Source organism: Aedes aegypti, chromosome 3 (assembly GCF_002204515.2).
Source record: "Aedes aegypti strain LVP_AGWG chromosome 3, AaegL5.0 Primary Assembly, whole genome shotgun sequence".
Lineage (NCBI taxonomy): Eukaryota > Metazoa > Arthropoda > Insecta > Diptera > Culicidae > Aedes > Aedes aegypti.
In genome coordinates, this window is record NC_035109.1 from 4114927 (window position 1) to 4136362 (window position 21436).

Consider the following 21436-nt stretch of genomic DNA (forward strand, 5'->3'; position numbering starts at 1 on the left):
ACGATGTTTATGAACACAGCGCACTATTCAAATATAAGTCGCGACGCTTGGAGATTGAGAAAAAATATATTTAAAAAAAAATGTTTGTCCTTATTTCTGTCGGATCCATAATATTTTTATTTCGAGTGCGTTTGACCATAAATTGAAATCTTTTGTGTTTTTCCCTTAGTGCACCTATAAAAACATAACTTTTTTTTGTTTCAGTGTAAGCGCTTTTGACAGTTGTGCTTTTATTTACAAACAAACGAAAGTACTTCGCATTCGCCATCGGATTTACATCTTTCTCGCAGTTTGCTGAAGAATAATCCTAGAATTTATGTAAAACTAGTGTGAGGAAGCATCTAAAATGTCTGAATACAGTGTAGCTAAAAGCAGTAAACTCGTCCTGAAAGGGGAAAGCTCAAAGTAAGTACAAAAATTTAGCTCCAACCCGAATGCAAAATAGTGTGTGCGAGAATACAATCTCGGCCTCAAATAGACTGGTCCATGAACTTTGTTCTACCGAACTATTTCAGCAAAAGATTAAAAAACCTAGATTTTAATTTTTTTTCTCGTTTTCTAGAGGACACAAACGCAAGCATAAGAAACATAAGAAGGACAAGGACTCGAAAAAGGTACGCGTTGAGGTAGACGAAGACGCCCTGAAGCACGGTGGCTGGTGGAAGGTATCGAAGGTAGCCGAAATAACCGGTTCCATTGCCATTCAGTTTGGCAAGCGGGCATACATTCGTGCCCTGGACAACGGTTCGTTTACTTTGGGTGCTCCCCATGACGAGGGAGATGGCCCCGATCCGGAGGAGATCTTCACTGCCGTGCTGATCAACGATGAGAAGATTGCCTTCAAATCGGGCTACGGAAAGTATTTGAAGGTGGAAAAGGACGGAATGGTTACCGGGCGGTCGGATGCGGTTTCGGCCTTGGAGCAATTTGAGCCGGTATTCGAGGGAGGCAAAATGGCCCTGCTGGCCGCAAATGGTTGCTTTGTTTCGGTCGATCCGGAAGATGATGCAGTGGTGGCTCTGAAGAAGAAAGTAGGCGAGAACGAAGTGTGCGTGGTGAGGAGCTGTGCTGCACGGGAGGAAAAAACTACCAAGGACGTGGCCGTTGAAGAGGAAGGCGATCTGGACCAGGTTGAAATCAATTATGTGTAAGTAAGGCAATATTGGTCAGGTTCAGAATGATATCTGTCGTTTCTGTAACATGTTACGCGAAACCTCGAAAATGTGCTGCCTATGCATATGTTAGGCTTATCAGATGGTATCCTTTGGGAGGACATGTCCTCCTTTTTGACATCATTTCATATCCCGTCCTCCTTTGCGCTGAAAATGTCCTCCTTTACAAATCGAGCTAAATGTCGTTTTCATTTACATTCATCCAAATTTACATCCCTCTGAAGTCGAGTCTAGTACACGACAGTGAAGACGGCCTTACAGCTGGGGTCGAAATACGTGTATCTGTCAAAGGATACAAACTCTAGTGGAATTATAGTATAGTACTAAATTCGGGTTTTCATCTACTTATCCCTTTGAAACTATCTTGAAATTGGTCCTAAAATAATTATGGAAAAATTGTAGTAGAGACTCAACACTTAGTTCAAGCCATTAATTTCGTTGAATATTATTGGGCAATTTTCTCTTGGTAGAATAAGGTACAGTCATCTCTCACTTACTCGATATTGAAGGGACCATCGAGTTAGGGAGGTATCGAGTTACAGAACACAAAAGCAGTGTAACTGTGTTCCAAGGGACCATCGAGTTAGCCATGAAAACCAACTTTTACTATGGTTCTCTAACTCGATATCGAGTAAGGGAGAGTTAACTGTATTTAAACAACAGTTTAATAACGGTTGAATAATAACGTCTGTATTTCACAGTGGTTTGCGAGAGAATATCTTACAAGTGTTATTTTTATCTAACAAGTAAGTTGCTAGGGTAATCGTAGCATTCTTCGATCATTTCGTTGCTTCACCTAATATTCCTCCTCAACGAGATGATCTTCAATCTAGAATATGTTGTTTTATCATAAGGGCTGCATTCTGCATATCTGCATTCATCGATTCCTCTTCATCGTTGCTCTCTTTGCGTTATTGCAGAAAACTGATTCCCTTTTCGTAACATATTTTTGTGCTATAGGATGAAGAATCACTTTATCTTGCTTCATTAACAAGATTTATCTAATTTAGCGAAGTTATTAGCGAAAGAGAGGATCGATGAAGAGAAATCGCTCATGTCAGTTAGGCCCTATTGAAGAAACAGCACAGAATAGTCCCATCATGTTAGTGAACTTCATCAACTTTACAGCATCCAATGGTTTCGCCAAAGCATCTGCATTCTGCTGATGGGCAATGTGACGTCTTGAATAATAGACAAATTTAGTTTTGCTTCTGGTTTATTTGACGTGCACTTAATAACTAATTTTCTGATCGCTATCTTTTAACAGCACTTACTATGATCGGTGTTTTGATCGGTAGCAACCGTAGTCAGGGAGTAACCACGGTATTCACGTTTGCAGTGATGCCAATACACTACAACTACTGCCCCTCTAAGTAGCGCGGAGGGCGCACTACTCGATTTGATCTAGTCACGTATGTTCCGTCTGGTTGTCGTTGACCGACTCGAGGTGGTTCTTCTACTTCGACGAAATCATCTCCGTACACCGACTCGTCGCTGGATTCAGCATTTTCACGTTCCCTCGCATTGGTTGTAGCCCCACTGTGTTCGTCGTCGAAATCGTCGTAGGGATACTTCAGCAGCTGGTGGCTTCTTCTCTTGATCAAACCTATTGACGCTGCTTCGCACTCGTACAGGACAGTACCCAGTTTCTTCACGACTGTTGCTCGCACCCAGGCTGGTTTCTTCGGATCACGGTAATCTCTTGCGTACACCACTTCACCAACTTCAAAAGTCACGGATCTTGTACGATCTTGATTAAAACTCGCTTCCTGTTGCCGCCTGGTATTATCCGCCTTCAGTACATCGAACCTTATGTGCATTTCCCTCCCGAACATGAGCTTGAAAGGGCTTTCGTTCGTAGTAGCATGTTTCGTTGCACGGTACATTTCCAAAAAGGAAAATAAACGGTGAGCGACTGTCTTTTTCTGAAATGCTGGGTCAGAAGAAAGCTTCGTCAAGGCCGATTTAACCGTCTTCACTGCATTCTCAGCCGCCCCGTTGGAGCACGGGCTATATGGTGCCGTCCGCAGATGTTTGGTTCCTCGATTCATACAGAAATTCTTGAATTCGTCCGAGGAAAACGCCGTACCGTTGTCTGAGACTAAAGTGGAAATGTGTCCAAAACGTGATTTATATTCACAGACCTTCTCAATCGTCTCCTTCGATGTCAGCGTGCGCACTGGGAACACCTCTATCCACTTGCTGTAGCTGTCCACCATAACCAGAAAATCGGCACCTCTGAACTGGAAATGGTCAATATGAACTCGATCCCCAGGGGAACTTGTAAGTCTCCACGGTGATATTGGATCCGTCCGCTCTGGTCGTAACTGAATACACAATTCGCATTTTCGTCCAAGCTCTTCAATCTCCTTGTCCATTGACGGCCACCAGAAATATGACCGCGCAAGGCTCTTCATCTTGACTATGCCCAAGTGAACCGAGTGTAACTCCATCAGGATGTTCTTCCGCAATTTGGTTGGAATTACGATGCGATAACCCCAAAGCAGGACACCTTCCTCAACGCTGAGTTCATCTCGCTTGGAATAAAACTTCTTGATCTCTTCTTCCAGGATGTTCGATGGCCAACCAGACTTCAAATACTCCACCACACGGCTTACAGTCTTGTCACGACGACTCTCGACCTTCAACTGCCTCCTTTCGACTAACGAACGAGTTTCTTGTTCCAAAAAGTTCAGAAATATTGTCGGGTCTTCTTCTGCAAAATCGTCGTTAAACTCATCTTCATCTTCGACACTGGCCAACGGAAAACGGGAAAGAAAATCTGCCGGGATATTGTCCACACCTTTCACGTGCTGGATTTCATAGTCGAAGCTTGACAAAAACACGGCCCATCGTTGAAGTCGTCTCGCTGCTGTTTCAGGAACACCCTTTGTGCTGAACAATCCAATCAGCGGCTTGTGATCGGTCATCAAAATGAAATGTCGACCGGCCAAATAACTGTAAAACTTCGTGACTCCGTAGTTCTTGAAGTGGTGATTGAAAACGCAATGGTTGAACGAGGAACTTCTTATATTTAGGTCTTTACAGGACGAAGGTTGGATTGGGATTGAACATAATTTTCACTTGTTAGTCTGTCTAAACAATTAGGTAACTAGGGAGATGTGTTGATCGGTAACTAGATTAAACTCAAAAAGGATGATTACTTCGATCTTCAACACCCCCTCTTAATCAGCCTATTCTAAAAAATGTACTACACACATCTCTACAGAATCGAATATTGTTGACGAAGATCTCTTCAATTGGGTTTATAAGCTGGGATACCAAAACCATTTCCAGTTTGACGTATCCATTTTGACTTCTTGTCATCTGGTGGTCTTTTCACGTATAAAGTATGCTGGTAACGAGTTGTCGGACGACCCTTTAATAACTTTCATGCGTGTTGATTTGCCAGCTTGAGCATTATTTCCAGGGAACACCAAAACCACATCCGGATGAGGGCACGTTACTTCCGAGCGTTTCGCAGACCTGTCCAAGGGAAACTTGTGCTTCGGTTCGATGCACTGCTCTCGATCTTGATGCAAGTAAAACGCAACTGGAACGTCTTGAACAGAATCTTCAGTTGATTGTAGTTGATTTTCATTCGTCGCTACATCGTCGGAACAAAGGCTTCCTTGGTCTTCTTCGAAAATTTCCCCCTCTTGCTCAAGGCTTCCAGCATCAACTAGATTCATTCTGTCATCAGGAACCATCTCCATCACCGCTTGATCTTCCATCCTTGAATGGTCTAGCTGCCGGTTCCAAGAACTAGCGTTTTCCTCGGTGCACATTTCATCTCCATATGACAAGTAAACGTCCATCTCGTACAAATCGTCTCTAATGGGACACACGCCAATAGTATCGCCATTGAAACTTATCTCTGCCGTTGTTGCTTCAAACGTTACCTTCATTCCAGCCTTTGTCATCATCTTTACTGATAGCAGATTCGCACGTACATCCGGAACGTACAGTACATTGTCGATTGTACACGTGACTCCCCGGCTGCTGGTTCCCTCAATTCGTCCTCTATGCCATGCGATTAACGATTGATTGTCCTTCGCCACAGAAAGAACAACAGGTTGCTTCAATTTCTCCAAGGAAACAAAATATTCCTGTCGATTCACTAGGTGATAACTAGCACCGGAGTCCAGCTTGAAGGTAACTGTTCTTCGGCTACTGCTATCCGTCGACTTAAGGCTCATGAACGCAACTGCTTTTCTGTTGGCCGCCACATTCGCTTCCGCTGGTAATTCGCTTCTGCAGTCCTTCGCTTTATGGCCCTTTTTATTACATCGATGACATCGTCCCAGGAACTTATCACTTCGTTCTTCACACCATGCCTTCTGCTGATTTCCAACGAACGCAAACGGCTCCTTCTGATATACCTCGGTTATGCGATCGGATTTCTTCATTTCTTCCGCTAACAATCTCTCTCTGACGACATCCAAGGTCAGGTTTTCCTCTCCCAAGTTTTCCAACGCTGTAACCAAAGGGTCGTAGCTCTCCGGAAGGGTAACGAAAAGCTGGGACACCAGATCACTGTCTTGAAGTTTTGCTCCTGCCGATTTGAGTTTCCGGATCAGTTCATCGAAAATCTTCAGATGGTCCTTGATCGATGCATCTTCTGCCATCTTGAGCTTTGCGAGTTGCTTGCGTATCAGCGTCTGCGAGGAAACCGACTTCTTGGCGTAAATTCCCTCCAAAGTGGTCCAGATGTCCTTCGCTGTTTCCTTCTCCCGGATAACATCCAACAAGTCGTCGTGGATAAATGAAATTATCAGGTTCACAGCCTTCCCGTCCATTTCTTGAAATTTCGGAAGTTCGGCTTCGACGGTTGGCGCATCCTTCTTGACCGCGTCCAGCAATCCGGCTGACTTCAGTAACTTCTCGACTCTAAATTTCCAGTTCTCGAATCCAGCACCGGTGAACTGCGGAATCCCGTGTACTAATTCTCTGCGCGTAGGGTCCATAACCTCTTGAAGTGGTGATTGAAAACGCAATGGTTGAACGAGGAACTTCTTATATTTAGGTCTTTACAGGACGAAGGTTGGATTGGGATTGAACATAATTTTCACTTGTTAGTCTGTCTAAACAATTAGGTAACTAGGGAGATGTGTTGATCGGTAACTAGATTAAACTCAAAAAGGATGATTACTTCGATCTTCAACAGTAGTAAATGGCCAAAGCTTCCCGGTCTATTGTTGAATAATTGCCTTCGTGTTTCTTGAAAACTCTTGAAGCAAACGATATCGGACGCTCATTTTTATCCGGAAAAACGTGAGTAATGACAGCTCCGATTCCTGCGTTCGATGCATCGCAGTACAGCTTGATCGGAAGATCTCGATTATAGTGAACCAGCACCGTTTCTCCAGCAATGAGATTCTTAGCTTCCTCGAACGCTTGCTGTTGCTTCTTAGTCCAGGAGAAACTAACACCTTCCTTCAGCAGCTCGTACAGGGGCTTCAGACTGTGTGCCAAATGGGGACAAAACTTGGCGTAGTAATTCACGAGTCCCACAAAGGAACGGACCTCCTTAGCGTCTGTTGGTGGCTTCACGTTCAATATGGCCTTCACCTTATGTGGGTCCATATGCAACCCTTCCTTGTCGATGTAATGGCCAAGGAAATCCACTTCTTCCTTGAAAAATTCACATTTTTCTTTATTCAACAGAAATCCAGCGTCTTCGAACCGTTGCAAAACATGATCCAGGTTCTGTAGATGTTCCTCGGTAGTGGACCCGGTGACCATAACATCGTCTAGGTAACTGACAGTTCCACGGCAGCCTTGCAACACTCTCTCCATTGTAGCTTGAAACACGGAACAAGCGGTCTTCGTTCCAAACGGCAAACGATTCATATGGAACACGCCTCGATGGGTGCTCCACGACAAAAGCTTCTTGGTTTCCTCATCGACCTCGAGCTGGTAATAAGCATTCTTGAGGTCCAGCTTGGAAAAGTGCTTACCTCCTTGCAAAGCCGCAAAAATCTCATCGATGATAGGTAACGGATGATGGTCGTCCTTCAGAAACGGATTGACTGTAACACGATAGTCAGCGCAAAGACGAATCGATGAATCCTTCTTCAGAACGGGTACTAGTGGTGTTCCCCATTCCACATCCGCCGTGGATGCTTTGGTAATGATACCTGTACGCTCCAAACGATCCAACTCGGCTTCCACCTTTTCCTTCAAAGCTAATGGCACCTTCCTTGGTTTACAAAATCTTGGTACTGCTTCGTCCTTCAGTGGCAAATGGACCTTCATATCCTTCAAACAGCCTAGCTCTCCCGTGAAAACAGCTTCATGCTTGCACAAAATCGTCTCTAGCTTCTTGATGTGGTCCTCAGCAACCGTCAATGCGCAAAAATCAATCTTCAGACCCCAGCTGGACATGGTCTGTCGTCCCAGCAATGGGTGCCGGTCACCGTCGAAAACGAAAATTTCCTCCTTGGAATCGTGGGCCTTGTACCTCATACGAGCGTAGAACTTTCCGACCGCCCGGAAACTACTGCCGTTGTAGCACACAAACTCTTCTTGGACATCCGTATTTAGCTTCACGTTGGAAAATAGCTTATGGAAGAGTCCCGTAGAAATGGCGTTCACTGGACTTCCTGTGTCCATCTCGAAGTCAATCTGTCTCTCGTTGACGCAAATTTTCAGCAGCACGGGCGGAAGGAAGTCCACCTTGTTCAAACGCAGATGGTTCACTTTCGGGCTTCTTTTTTTCCCACCGGAACTCCGATTCGCCGCCGCATCCTTCTCTCTTGATGGACAAACCTTGGCCAAATGTCCCTTTTTATCGCAGATCTTGCAAACGTAGCTCTTATACTGGCACTTCCGAAAATCATGGTCTCCCTTTCCGCAAGCAAAACACTTCACGGTTTCATTCTTCTTCCTGTTATCTCCTTGGATCCGGTGCACTTCTAGCATACCACGCTGCTGTAGAGTTGACTCTTTCTTCATAGCCAGTTTCACCAAATCTTCGTAGGCCACCGAAGGTTCCTCTTCACAAACTCTTTCAAAAATTGGGCCACGACGCAATCCTACGACGAACATATTCTTGATGAAGTCGCTCAAATTGGCACCAAAATCGCAGTCGGCTGCCAACTTTTTCAAACGGGTAGCCCATTCGACCACCGTCTCACTGTCGCCTTGACGTGCTTCGAAAAATCTGGAACGCTCTCGAAAAACCACCACCGTAGGGGTAAACCGCTGGCGCATCAATTCGCAGAGCTGGGCAAAATTCTTGGTTTCTGGCTTGTCCGGAAAACACAGATTCTTGATAATCTGGTATACCTCCATTGACACGGATGTGAGCAGGAACGCAGCTCGCCTCTCATCGTCCGCTTCATCGTTGAGTTCGTAGGCCACGAAGAATCTTTCCAGGCGTTCCTGGTAAAGTGGCCAGGAATCGCCAACGTTGAACTCCGGAGGCTTCACATTCATGACGGAATCTTGAAAATGGTGTTTTGATCGGTAGCAACCGTAGTCAGGGAGTAACCACGGTATTCACGTTTGCAGTGATGCCAATACACTACAGGCAATATCCTAACTTGACAACGTTGCGCTCCGTCAGTTCTTTCACATAATATTGCTTAGTTTGAACATGTTTCGTTTTCCGACTAGTTCGTTCCGAATTGATAAAACTTAAACAACTTTAATTATCTTCCATTATTCCGGTTGGCATATCTTGTTGTTCTCCAAAATCTTTAAGTAAATTTCGCATACAAATTACTTTCTGGCAAGCTCCACTTAAGGCTACATATTCTGCTTCCATGGATGACAGAGTAACGCTATTCTGGAGTCTACTTGCCCATGAAACAGCTCCTCCTCCATACAAGAACATGAAACCAGTAGTTGATTTACGTGTGGAAATATCTCCGGCGAAATCAGTATCGGAATAGACTAATAGTTCGCTTGGCTGTCCATAATGTTTGCTTGAAATCCTTGGTTGCTAAAAGATATCTCAGCACTCTTTCGGCGGCTATCCAGTCAGCTTCTGTAGGTGCAATAACTTTTCTCCCAAGAAACGAGGTACACACAGCAATGTCCGGTCTAGCGCTAGTTGCTGTATAGAGAATCGCTCCAATCAAGCTTCGAGAATTTGAATTGCTTTCTAAAACTTGGTTGCATCCGCAGCTTTGATGCACCCAGTCTCCACAGGCGTTTTTGCTCCTTTGGCATTTTGCATACCAAACTTCCGCAAGTCTCTCGATGTATCCTTTCAGCGAAAAACTGTAATTGCCATCTTCTCGTTTTATCTCTAATCCAAGGAAATACGACATGTCTTCGAGTTCAGCCAGTTTAAAAAAAAATCTTCAAATGAGTGAGTACAACTTGAATCTCAGCTTTAATTTCCGCTCCAACGTAAACTACAAGATGAATAATTTTCTTACCATCGATCTTCATATATAAACAGGAATCAGTCTCGCTCTGTTGGAAGCCAATTTTCATCAGAACATCATGAAGTCGCTGGTTCCAACATCTTGCAGATTGTTTAAGTCCATATATACTCCTCCTCAATCTGCAAACTAGACGCTCTTGACCCTTCGCGGCGTGGCCAGGTGGTTGCCGTATATATTTTCTCTTGCAACTCGCCATATAAATATGCAGTCTTGACATCTAGTTGCTTGAGTATTAACCGAGGTATTAACTTACGTTTGCTTGCTACTGTAGCAGCCAAAAATGTTCTCAGGGTTGTATTATTCATGACTGGTGCGTTGATAATCTTCACCCTAACGTTGAGTAAACCCCTGGGCAACTAAACGAGTCTTGAATTTTGTGACTTTTCCAGCAGCATTGAGTTTTCTTCGAAATACCCATTTACAGCCAATACATTTGCCTCCTTTGGGTAAAGGCGCCAATTCCCATGTGCCTTGCGCTCGATGTGATTCCAATTCATCTAGCACGGCGGCCTGCCATTGAGCTTCTTCCGGTGAATCTAACACATCTTCCAAACTTATCGGATCGTTAAGGTCTGCCAGGAAAGCTTCATGGTTCAGTCTCTCCGGAGGTATTCCCTTTGTTGCACGTGATGATCTCATTGCAATAGCATCTACAGTCGAAGCTCGTTATAACGACAACTTTTATAACGACAAAAGCTCTCTATAGCGACATTTTTCGGGCGCGTGAAAAATATTTCAATGATATATCTATTCTCTATAACGACTTTTCTCTATTGCGACGGTCCCTTGCGATGTCGTTATAACGCGCTTCGACTGTACATATTAGACATATGTATAGCTTTCATTAATCTGTTCTCCTGTTCCTGATAAACTCTTGAGACTATCATCACCGTTCTCGAGATCCACATCGTCATTTTGCTCGTTATTTGGATCGCAATCATTGTTTTCGAAGTCTTCATAGTAGACTTACATTTCATGTTGCATACTTCTTCATTGCGTTTTTCATTTTCAAAAAAAAAAAAAAAGCATCTAGACTTATTACCACGGTGTTGTTGCTTGGGTCTAGAAAACGTTTCGCTTTTCTTCCTTCAGCATATCCAACGAACAGTAGTTTCTCAGCTTTCTTGTCCAATTTCTTCCTTTTCTCCTTAGGTATATGAAAAAATGCTTCACTTCCGAAAACACGCAAATGGGAGTAGTTAGGCCTATTTCCGGTCCAAACTTCGAATGGTGTTATATCCATAGTTGACGACGGCAGCAGGTTCTGTAAATAATTGGCGGTTAGCACTGCTTCACGCTTCTGAAGTCCAGATTCAACCAAAAGACATCTCGTTCAAATATTGATTTTCCCTTTCTGCTTTCCCATTCTGCAGAGGGCAATATGGTGCAGTTACCTGATGGATGATTCCGTGTTTAGCAAATAGTTGTTACATTCGACTGCTACAGAATTCTCCTCTTCCGTCAGAATGTACTATCTTTGGTTTGCACCTATATTGATTGTAGAGCAGATTAATATACTCTCTCATCTTCTCTGAAGCTTCTTCCTTATATTTCAGCCAATACATACAATATGATGTGATTACAATAGACTTTTCATATTTTCAATTCTGAACCACCACAAAAAAAAATATTGGGAATCAAAATTCTTCTGAGAGGGATGATCTGGTGGAGGCTCATTCTAATTAATATTGTCGTTCAATTAGGGGGATAAATTAAAATTTTTATTGTTCTATACATACTTATTTATTATAATTACCTGTAAATATTGATACAGCACAATTCAAGTATTTAAATATAAAATAGCAAACATAGATATGGTCGGTGTTCAGACAGACTGAACCAAGTGTTTTTTTTTTCAATCGAGTAAGAAAAATGTACCCCAAACATGTGAAACATCAAAATATTATAGATATTTACTGTAATAATGGAACTTATCTATTCGAAAATACATTTGTTTCAAAATAACATGGAAGATTTAAAACTGATGGAGTTCTTTACGTATCCTTAGAGCTCCAAAATTCATCTAGTCTGGTCTGTCTAAACACCGACCATATGATCCTCAAAAACTCATGAGAATGGTATTTTACTCTTTGAACTGTTATCTAATTTGGATGTGCCTAAAAGATTTAAAAATTAAATTTATTATTGATGAATGAATGATGAAACTTAATGCTACACAAAAAATATTTTTGAATCAAAGTATTTTTATATATAAATCATATGAAAAAAAATGTTCCAGAAATTACTCTAGAATTCTTTGGGAGCGTCTCCCGGGATTCTTCCTTAAATCACTCATGAATCCTTCAAATCCTCTCTGGGATTGTTCTGAAAATCTTGAGATTATTTCTAAATTTTCTTCCAGATATCGCTTTGGGATTCATCCAAAAAAAACGTTACCATTCCGGTATTACTTCTGAGATTTTTTCGGATATCCCATTGCGATTCTTCTGGACATCTTTTTGGATTTTTTTTGCAGAACTCTGTATGTGATTTTGCGTGTATTTCCTTAAGGATTACATTTGAAATCCAGGAAATTAAATTCTTTGAAATTCTTGAAAATTGTTTTCGAAATACTATGGAAGATTTTACCAAAAATCCTGATGCAATTCATTTGGATATTTAAAGAGGATTTTATCAAAAAATGTACGACTCTACTAGAAATTCTTAGAGAATTCCTCCGAAAATAACTCTAATTTTTTTTCCGGAAATACTTCTGGTATTCTTATGAGAATGCCTCTGTTATTCTTCCGGAAATGACCTGAGATGCTTTCGGAAATCTTTCTGAAATTCTTCAAGAACTCTTCCAAAAATCCTGTTGGAGATTTTTTTCGGATATCTTTCTATTCTAAATTTTTCAATAAATTTTGCTGGGATTGTGCTGTAAAACCTGCTAAGATTCATCCAAAAATACGACTGTCATTCTTTCGAATATCATTCAAGAATTCTACCGGAAGTTTTCGTGAGATTCAAACGTAAATCGTTCTGGTATTTTTCAGAAATTCCATTAAGGGCCGATTTCTTCACCCCCGCTTAAGCCTTAATCCTAGTTTAACTATATGGGTAAGCGTGGTTTACGGCTTAAGCCATGGTGAAGAAATCGACCCTAAGATTCTTAAAAATATCCTTCTGAAAAAATTTCTGAGAATTGCTTTGGGATTATAGAACGATTTCCAGAAGAATTCCAAGGTGATTTACAGAAGCATCACTTCTGTATGAAGGATTTTCGTTAATATCTGAAATAATCCCATGAGAATTCTAAACCCAAATTACAGTGATATTCAAAAGAATCCCAGAAGTTATTTCGCCAGAATCCCTGAAAGATTTAAAGGAAATTCACAGACATCCAGAAGATTGCATGAATATTTTCCAGAATAATTCCGATGTCCAGATGAACTGCAGAAAGATTCACGGAATGATTTCAAACGGAATTTTCGGAATTTGAAAGTAACTTTTAGAAGATTCTCAGAAAAAGAAATCAGTAATCAAAGTAATCGAAAAAATCTCACTATTTCAAGCAATGCTCGTTGGTTCATGTCGAAGGATCAACATGTTCGGCTTAACGTATCTTATTTTAAATATTAAATGACACCACATACAATTAAACTAGTATGTGATTACAATTCTGAATCACCGCAAAAAAAATATTGAGAATCACAATCCTTCTGAGAGGGATGATGTGGTGGATGCACATTCTAATTAAAATTGTCGTTCAATTATGGCGATAAATTAAAATTGTTACTGTTCCATAAATACTTATTTATTATAATTACTTGTAAATATTGATACAGTATATAAAAAAGACATTGGTCCAGAAATTACTCCAGAATTCTTTGGAATTTCCCTCCTGGGATTCTTCCTTAAGGCGAAGTAGGCCGTCATTGAAATTTGTACGCGTCTTTGATGATTGTTGCTAATTCATCTCACGATTTTGTATCAAAGAAAATCAGTTGGTTTTGCACTGGCACAGCTGAAAAAGTATCAGCATACTCTATGCATGTTAGTGCGTACAGTGATTCTTTTTCAAGTCAATATAAACTATCAAGACTGAGTTTTATCATTTTGAAATGCAAGCTGAAAAGTCATCATTGTTGCCAAAACGAATGACTGGCTACTTAGCCTTAAATCACTAATGAATCCTTCAAAACCTCTCTAGGATTGTTCTGGAAATCTTGAGATTATTTCTGATTTTTCTCTAAGTTCTTCTGGAAATCACAGAATACTTCCACATATCACTTTTGGACTCATCTAAAAAAAATCGTTAGCATTCCCCCTGTCCTTTGGTTCAGAAAGGGGTACGGGCTAGCGTTGGGCGATTTTGAATCGATGTTCCGAAAATCGATGTTTGCTTTCCGATTAATCGATTTTTTGAATCGATGTTTGGAGCATCTAAAATTTGGTGAATCGATTCTCTTCATTCGATTCTTTGATTCGATTAATTTTATTGAAATCGTTAAATATTTCCTAACGAGTTTGTGGAAAAGGAACCATATTTTGAATTAATCTTGAAGTATTAAATCTTATCGATTGATTTTTAAAACTGATTTGATTGAGAGATAATGAAATCGAATGCAAATGCATTTGATTTCATTTTAAGCTTTATAAATGTCAATTTTCATCTGATTCGAATCGATTCGAAAACATCGATTCAAAGGATTCGATTAAATCGGTGAATTGATTCGGCAGTTTAAATGTGAATCGATTCAGTAACATTGATGTTATGGTCAAATTTGCCCAACGCTAGTACGGGCGCGTTCTGCCAACTCGGTCGAGGCAGATTTCTTGTGTGAACAAGTTACAACATGGACGTTCTAAAGTGCCAGAATGAAGTGTTGTGCTTGTGGGGAGCACTTGAAGATGGGATGGAAGGTCATTAATTCGCGTTCGTGCTTTACTCCTGCTTATCTTAAAAGTTATATACAATAACCGACCCTAAGTTTAACTATCGAAATTAACAGTTGCAACTACAATAATCGTTTTGAGCTTACTAACATGTCGTCGCGTTTATTTAATCATAATGATCTTTTATCTACATCCGTCGAACCATTCTGAATGGCCGTTGTGAGAATATCACTAAAAACTTCTCACATGCAATAAAGCTGGATTGTCCTACATTGAAACATTAAGGTTTTTGCTCTTTTGGATTCATTTTTTGTTGTTCATCATCAGTAGTGTTGAGATGTCCTGAATGCCGCACATGGCGTACAGTGATCATTGCCATGGAGTTTCTCGGAAGCTGCATGAGGATTGTTATCATGGGAATCCCAAGAGCGAATTTTGTATGATTTCATTGTAGGTCAATACAGCAATAAAGCATGTAACAATCACTAACATTTCTTTTCTCTTTATCCTTGTTTTCATATCTAACCCGCCATTACAACGAGGAAAAAATCACCCGAGATGAAAGACATGGCAGCGTATTGGCCGAGAAAAGATAAGTATTATGTTTCTGTAAATATTCTTATTACTGATTGCAAGGTGAATAAGATCAACTAAATTTTTAACTAATAACAAACAACTTGTTCCACAGAGCTATTTACAAAAAAAAACACACAAAATCCCTCCTTTTCCATATCCTTAGGCAAAACACTTCACTACCGCTATATGTATGACTGATTCATGTTCTTTTGGCCTTGCATCATTCATACGTGTATTGGAAGTCAAGAGTAGAAGCAAAACTTAAAGAACCTTCTGGTCAAAGATGTTGCGTTGCCTACTTCCCAAACTCCAAAACCCCCTCGGTGTATTATGGACGGTGTTAGTTTTCAAACTTATGCTGGAGACTTGGCCCCTGACCCCCTTGTACATCAATAAAATAAAAAAAAAAATTAAAAAAATCTAAAAAAATCTTTAGCATTCCGGTACTATATCTGAGATTCTTTCGGATATCCTTTGTGATTCTTCTGGACATCTTATTGGAATATTTGCATAAATCTGTATGTGAGTTTGCGTTTATCTCCTTAAGGATTACTTTTGAAATACTGGAAATTAAATTCGAATCGAAATCCTCGAAGATTCTTTCGGAAATTCAATGGAAGATTCTAACAAAAATCCTGATGCAATTCTTCTGGATATTTTTAGAGGATTTTGTCAAAAAATGTACTACGACTCTACTACAAATTCGTCGAAAATTCCTCCGAAAATAACTCTGGCCTTTTTCCGGAAATACTTCTGGGATTATTATGAGAATACCTCTGGTATTCTTCCGGAAATCACCTGAGATGCTTTCGGAATCCCTTTAGAATACTTTCGAGGATGCTTCCGAAAATCTTTCTGAAATTATTCTAGAAATGCCACTGAGATTTTTACGTCCATATTATTGAACTTTGTCTGGGACTCTTCCAAAAATCCTGTAGGAAATCTTCCAGATATCTTTCTAGCATTCTTTCGGGAAGCCTTCTGGGATTCTTTCGAAAATCTTTCTGAGGATCCTTCAAATTCTTCTGTTAAGGATTCTTGCAGAAATTCTTCTCGAATTACCTCTAGAATCTGGGAGTATCCTGAATTTTTCAAGAAAACTGTTATTCTTTCGACTATCTCTCTAGGATTCTTTCAGAAATTCTTCTAAAATACCCCCAGATTTCTTTCTGTTATCCTGCTGGAGGACTTCAAAACATCTTACAAAGATTCTTCCAGAAATTTTACTGGAATTTTTCAAGAAATTCTGCTGGGATTCTTCCGTAAAACCTGCCGAAATTCATTCGGAAATACGACTGGAATTCTGCTTGAATGATAAGCATTCAAGAATTCCACCGAAATTTTTTGTGGAATCCAACCGTAAATTGTTCTGGTATTTTGTTTAATTACATTGAGATTCTTAGGGAAAAATATACAGGATTCTTAAAAATATCCTTCTGAAAATTCTTCTGGAAATTGCTTTGGAATTAAAGGAGGATTTCCGGAAGAATCCCAGGTCGATTTACAGAAGAACAACAGAGAAATCACTAAAATATTATCAGGGAGATTTCTAAAGGAATTATTTTAAGAATTCTCGTAAATTTCTGAAACAATCTCAGGAGAATTTCGAATGGATTTTGAATGTTTTTTACAGTGATATCCAAAAGAATCCCAGAAATTATTTCGCAAGAATCCCTGAAGATTCAAAGAAAAGTCACAGACATCCAGACGATTTCATGAATATTTTCCAGAATAATTACGATGTCCAGAAGAGCTCCAGAAAGATTTACGGAATAGTTTCAAATGGAATTTCCAGAACCATTTAAAAGTCACTTTCAAAAGATGCTCAGAAAAAGAAATCAGTAATCAAAGAATCTCATAGGTATTTTTTTAAAGTCCCAGTGGCTGTCCGGTAGTTTTCTTGGAGGATTTCCATTTGAACTCATGAGGGATTTTCAGAAAATTCTGCCAAGGATTTAAAAAAAATCCAAGGAAAACCATTGATAAATCACGAAAAGAATCAAAAACACTTCCTTATGAATTTCCAGAAGAATCACAGAGTTTTTTTCTCAAAAAATCTTAGAAAAAAATTCTAAAGAATCACGAAGGAATTTTCGGAAAAATTCTGGATATACAAAATTATCTCAGGCAGAAACAATAAAATCAATAGCAATAAATCTGTAAGAATATAAGAAGGATTTCTGTAAGAATATAAGGAGAATTTCCAAACAATTACAGAGGAATTTTCGGATGATTTCCATAAATAAAGATTTAAAAAAAATCCTTGTCATCTGGAAGTTTCTTAGCAGGATTTTCGGAAGTATTCCACAGGGATTTCTGGGTGAATTCCATTGAAATTTACAAAAGAATTCCAGAGGAATTTCCGAAAGAATCCCAAGAATTTGCACGGAAGAAAGTGAAGTTAAATAATAGATTTTTTTAATTATAGTCTCAGGCGTCTTTCCGAGAGTATTCCAGAATAATAGGTATAATCTAAAACATTTTTCGGAAAGAATCTCAAAGGGATTTTTGAAGAACTTTCTAAGAGTTTCACGGAAGAAACACTGAAGAATTACGAGGAAAATATCAGAATTTAAATAATAATTTCGATTGGATTTCCAGAAGAAATCCCGAGAAATTTTGTGAGAATCCCCGAACCCAGATTTTTAAAATAGATTCCATTATACTGGAAAGCAATCATTAAATCATTTTCGGCAGAATTCCAGAATTTTACGGCAGAATTCCAGAATTTCACAGCAGAATCCTGAAAGGATTTCCATAAAAACCCAAGATGGGTTTCTGGGATAGTCCATTAGGAAGTCCCAAGAAGGTTATTGGAAAAATCAGAGCGATCAAAGAAATAACTACATATAATAATTTCAGAAGGGTTTCTGAAAGAATCTCAGTGGATTTTCAAGATGTCCTCTAGCACCACAACTAATATATACTAATATATACAACTTAATACTTAATTATAAATTGCGTTGAGCTGAGTGTACGCCATCCAGTTTGGGGGCGGATTGACAGTATTGAAGACCGATTTACCATTGCTGCGCACTTCTAAAAGCATTTTATTTTTATTAAAACGTTTGATAATAGTAGAACGACAATGATCATTGTCATCATGATCAGTTGATTTTCCGCTACTGTTTTTTTTTAAATCACAATTGTTATTTCTTTCCGTGCACGCGCTCGGGAAATGAATCTGGCCATGGTGCAACAACCGCGCTACATTCGATGAATCCTATGCGACAAAAATTGTAGGCGCTATCCGTCAAAATCACTCACCAAAGCCATTTTGGTGAATTTACCATCACAGCTACTCTTTCAACAGGATTCCGCTTGCGAGATTATTTCGAGCAACATTCTTTATAACTTCCAAATCACGATGTCCGAGTCTTCGGTGCCAAAGATCTTTCATTAACATTACTCGGTGAGACGGCGATGAATCCAAGTGGTACAAATTTCCATTGCGAGTGCCAGTCACGATTACTTCATTGTTCTTGATGATCTTACAGCCATGTTTCTCAAAAATTACTACGTACCCATCATCTGTGATCATGCTTATCGACAGCAGATTCGATTTGAGTTTCGGTACATGACAAACTTTTTTCAACATAACTTTCGTATCATTTCCTTCGCCATCCTTCGCAAAAAATTGACCGCTTCCAACGCCACACACTTCGATTTGATTTCCATTAGCGAGACTAATGCTATGCTTCCGATTCGTATCCAGTCGAAAGATATTCTTGCAATTGTGCGTCATATGTGATGTTGCACCGGAGTCAAGGTACCATAGATTCTGATCTTCTGTACCATGATCTCCATCTTCAACGCCGGAACAAGCTTCTCGTGAATTTGATGTAGCCATGTTAACGTGGTGAATGTTTTTCTTCTTGGGTTCAATCTTCTTTCCTTGAAGTAACTTACATTCGCGCCTGAAGTGGCCTTGTCCATGACAATCGTGGCACACTTTCTTCTTAGCTTCGTGAAATTTCGATTTTCAACCCGTCGCAGTTCTGAATGCTTTCTCTCCAGGTTCTTCTCCGTCCGTTCTCGAACCCCAGTCGTCATCAAGTAGCTTACCAGTCACATAGTCAAGTCTTAGCTCCTCCTCAGGACGACCCTCCAGCTTAGTCACAAGAACATCGTAGGACTTAGGTAAACTTACGAGAATCATTGCAGCAATCCAATGGTCTTTGAACTTCTCACCCATCGCGTTCAACTTGTTGATCAACGTGGTCATGTTCGCCAGATGCTCCTCCTTTCGACAATCTAATCGTTATCAGCTTCCGCAGGACTCGTGGCAAAAGTGGTGAAAGGTATTTCTTAAGTGAATCCCACATTTCCCTTGGCCTGGACTGCATTACGTTCCAAATTGGCAGTTGTCCAAAGCGAGACCAATCAACGCCAGAATTGTTCCGTCCTTGGTTTTCCAAGCTGCATTCCGTTCTTCAGGTATTTCGTCAGTTACGATCGAGAACAACTCCTCCTTGGTTAACAGCAATTCCATACGGAACCTCCAAACAGCGTAGTTCGTCCCATCTAGCTTCTCAACAGTCAAATTCGTTTCGGCCATTTCAAAGATTGAGGATTTTCAATTTCAATTCATACGAGACCGACATTCTCACCTCACGCCACTCGTAGAATAAGCTCAATTGTCTCTAGATCCACAATAAAAAATTCCGAGTAGTATTTTTAAATAAATTATGACAATGCACATAATTGGAACAGAAGAGAATGAGATAGAGAGCGGAGATAATCTCTTATTGTTAGATAGATCGTTCAGCGAGAAATATTATTTGTATCATTAAATTAAACGTAAATTCATAAAAATATGAAGAAACTGAACTCAGTTGTTAATCTTGAACAAAGCTCAAGATCTACCTATACACAAATTATGGATCAACATTCCAAGCTCAAGGATAGCCGTAGACTGACCTTTCGTTATTGTAGAGACAGCATTGCAAAGTACATACTAAAGGGCTTTCTTTCCATTAACCGATTGTTCTTTCCTTCGACAGGAAAAAGTTCCAGAAATTCCAAGACAAGAAATTGCGCGTCAACACCGAAGACAAAGCAGCACTGAAGCGAGCCAAAGATGAAGGAGCACTTCACGAAGCACTGTTGGACCGTCGCAGCAAAATGAAGGCGGACAGATATTGCAAATAAACCATAACCGAGAGAACTGAATTCAAAGCGACAATTGTTCATGTGAAAAATAATCCTAGCATAGTTTATTCGACTTTATTTTACCAAATTTTGTTCTCCGTATTTTTTTTTTCTAACCTTACAGAGATGTTTCCCGTCTCACTTTTGTTGTCGTGCCGAATTTCATGAATGATGTTTAAAATACAGTGGCCCTGATCACTTAAAGTCGCCGTCACTTTTGAAACTTTCGCCATAGGTTCTCAGCTTGTTCGGTTCCCGTTTTATTTGTTGTTGTGTTCGCTCTATACTAGTGTTCTTTTCTACCTTTTTTAAATTTCGTTTGTGTTGCTATCTTTTTGTGAATTATTATCCAGAGTAACATGTATTCTTTTGTTTTGTATTAGCCGTAAAGGGAGAGTCCTAAATGATTATTATTTATGTATGCTGCATTTATCGTGTTACTTTTTGTTTTTGTATTTTTTGTGATAAGTATTTTTATGTTTTCCAAAGTATAGTTTTTAGGTAGTTTTAGTACGTGATATATTCTTCTGAATATTTCTGTTTTCCGGTTGAACCTACTGTAGCTGCTCATTCCGTCTCCTCCGCTCTTCACTTCTTATTTGTTATGATTTTGTGGTGTTTATTTGGTTTACTAAATTAAAAGATAATGGTTTAAACCCAAGAAACGGGGATAAACGAAAGCCTTGATGACCGAATAAAATAGTAAAGTGGGAAACACATTAAAAGAGCTGAACTCGTACATTTCACGTTTCATTATTATTATTTTCTTTGAGAAATAAAGAAACGAAGATACAAATTAAACTAAGAGAATTTGCGTGGGTTGTCTTGTTTCATCCCATGTTTGAGTGCTTCGTCATTTTGCGACCAGTTTGTGGTGGATTAGTTGGAGACGTTTTATCGATTATTGGGACTATTTTGGGGGAAGGGAGGGGGATGTGTGTGGATGATCGCGACTGGCCTGTGAATTCAAAAGCATCCAATTATGTTGCATTGTTGCTGATTTGGCGGCTGCATGCGGGTGACGAAGCCGTATTTATTGTGTTGCCTGTGCAATGTTGCTGGATTGTTTGTGTTATGTGTGTGTGTGGAGCTGCAGATGGCCACCGAAAGTGTCTGTGCCCTCCGCATTAATAATACATTCCTCAGCTAATCGTCGACTGTGATCGCAGCAGTCTTAACCACTCGACGAATTCGTCCAACATCACAGGCCCTGTATGAGAAGATAAAAAAAATACATTAGAATCATTATCGCCTGTGGAGACTACAAAGCAATTTAACCCGGCCTGAGTGAAAGCACTG

General features: G+C 39.9%; 2 protein-coding genes across 3 annotated transcripts in view; one reads left to right on the forward strand and one right to left on the reverse strand.

Moving 5' to 3' along the window:
* Nucleotides 1-213: 213 nt before the first annotated feature.
* On the forward strand, nt 214-20913 carry LOC5568419 (protein FRG1 homolog). The gene is made up of 3 exons (XM_001652195.2): nt 214-405; nt 563-1147; nt 19990-20913. The coding sequence occupies exons 1-3, from the start codon at nt 347-349 to the stop codon at nt 20135-20137; spliced, it is 792 nt and encodes a 263-aa protein (XP_001652245.1). The 5' UTR covers nt 214-346; the 3' UTR covers nt 20138-20913.
* Nucleotides 20175-21436, reverse strand: part of LOC5568418 (DCN1-like protein 4) — a 46887-nt gene continuing 45625 nt past the window's right edge. For both annotated transcript variants that reach the window (XM_001652197.2, XM_021854876.1), the window contains one exon: nt 20175-21347. In XM_001652197.2, coding sequence (XP_001652247.1) covers nt 21280-21347 — 68 coding nt within the window. In that variant the 3' untranslated portion in view covers nt 20175-21279. The remainder of the gene's footprint in view (nt 21348-21436) is intronic.

Excerpts from the sequence above, each read along its gene's own strand:
- LOC5568419 (XM_001652195.2), top strand. The coding sequence starts at position 347 with ATGTCTGAATACAGTGTAGCTAAAAGCAGTAAACTCGTCCTGAAAGGG. Across the intron at positions 406-562 it reads CTGAAAGGGGAAAGCTCAAA|AGGACACAAACGCAAGCATA; the intron begins GTAAGTACAAAA and ends CTCGTTTTCTAG. Across the intron at positions 1,148-19,989 it reads CAGGTTGAAATCAATTATGT|GAAAAAGTTCCAGAAATTCC; the intron begins GTAAGTAAGGCA and ends TTCCTTCGACAG.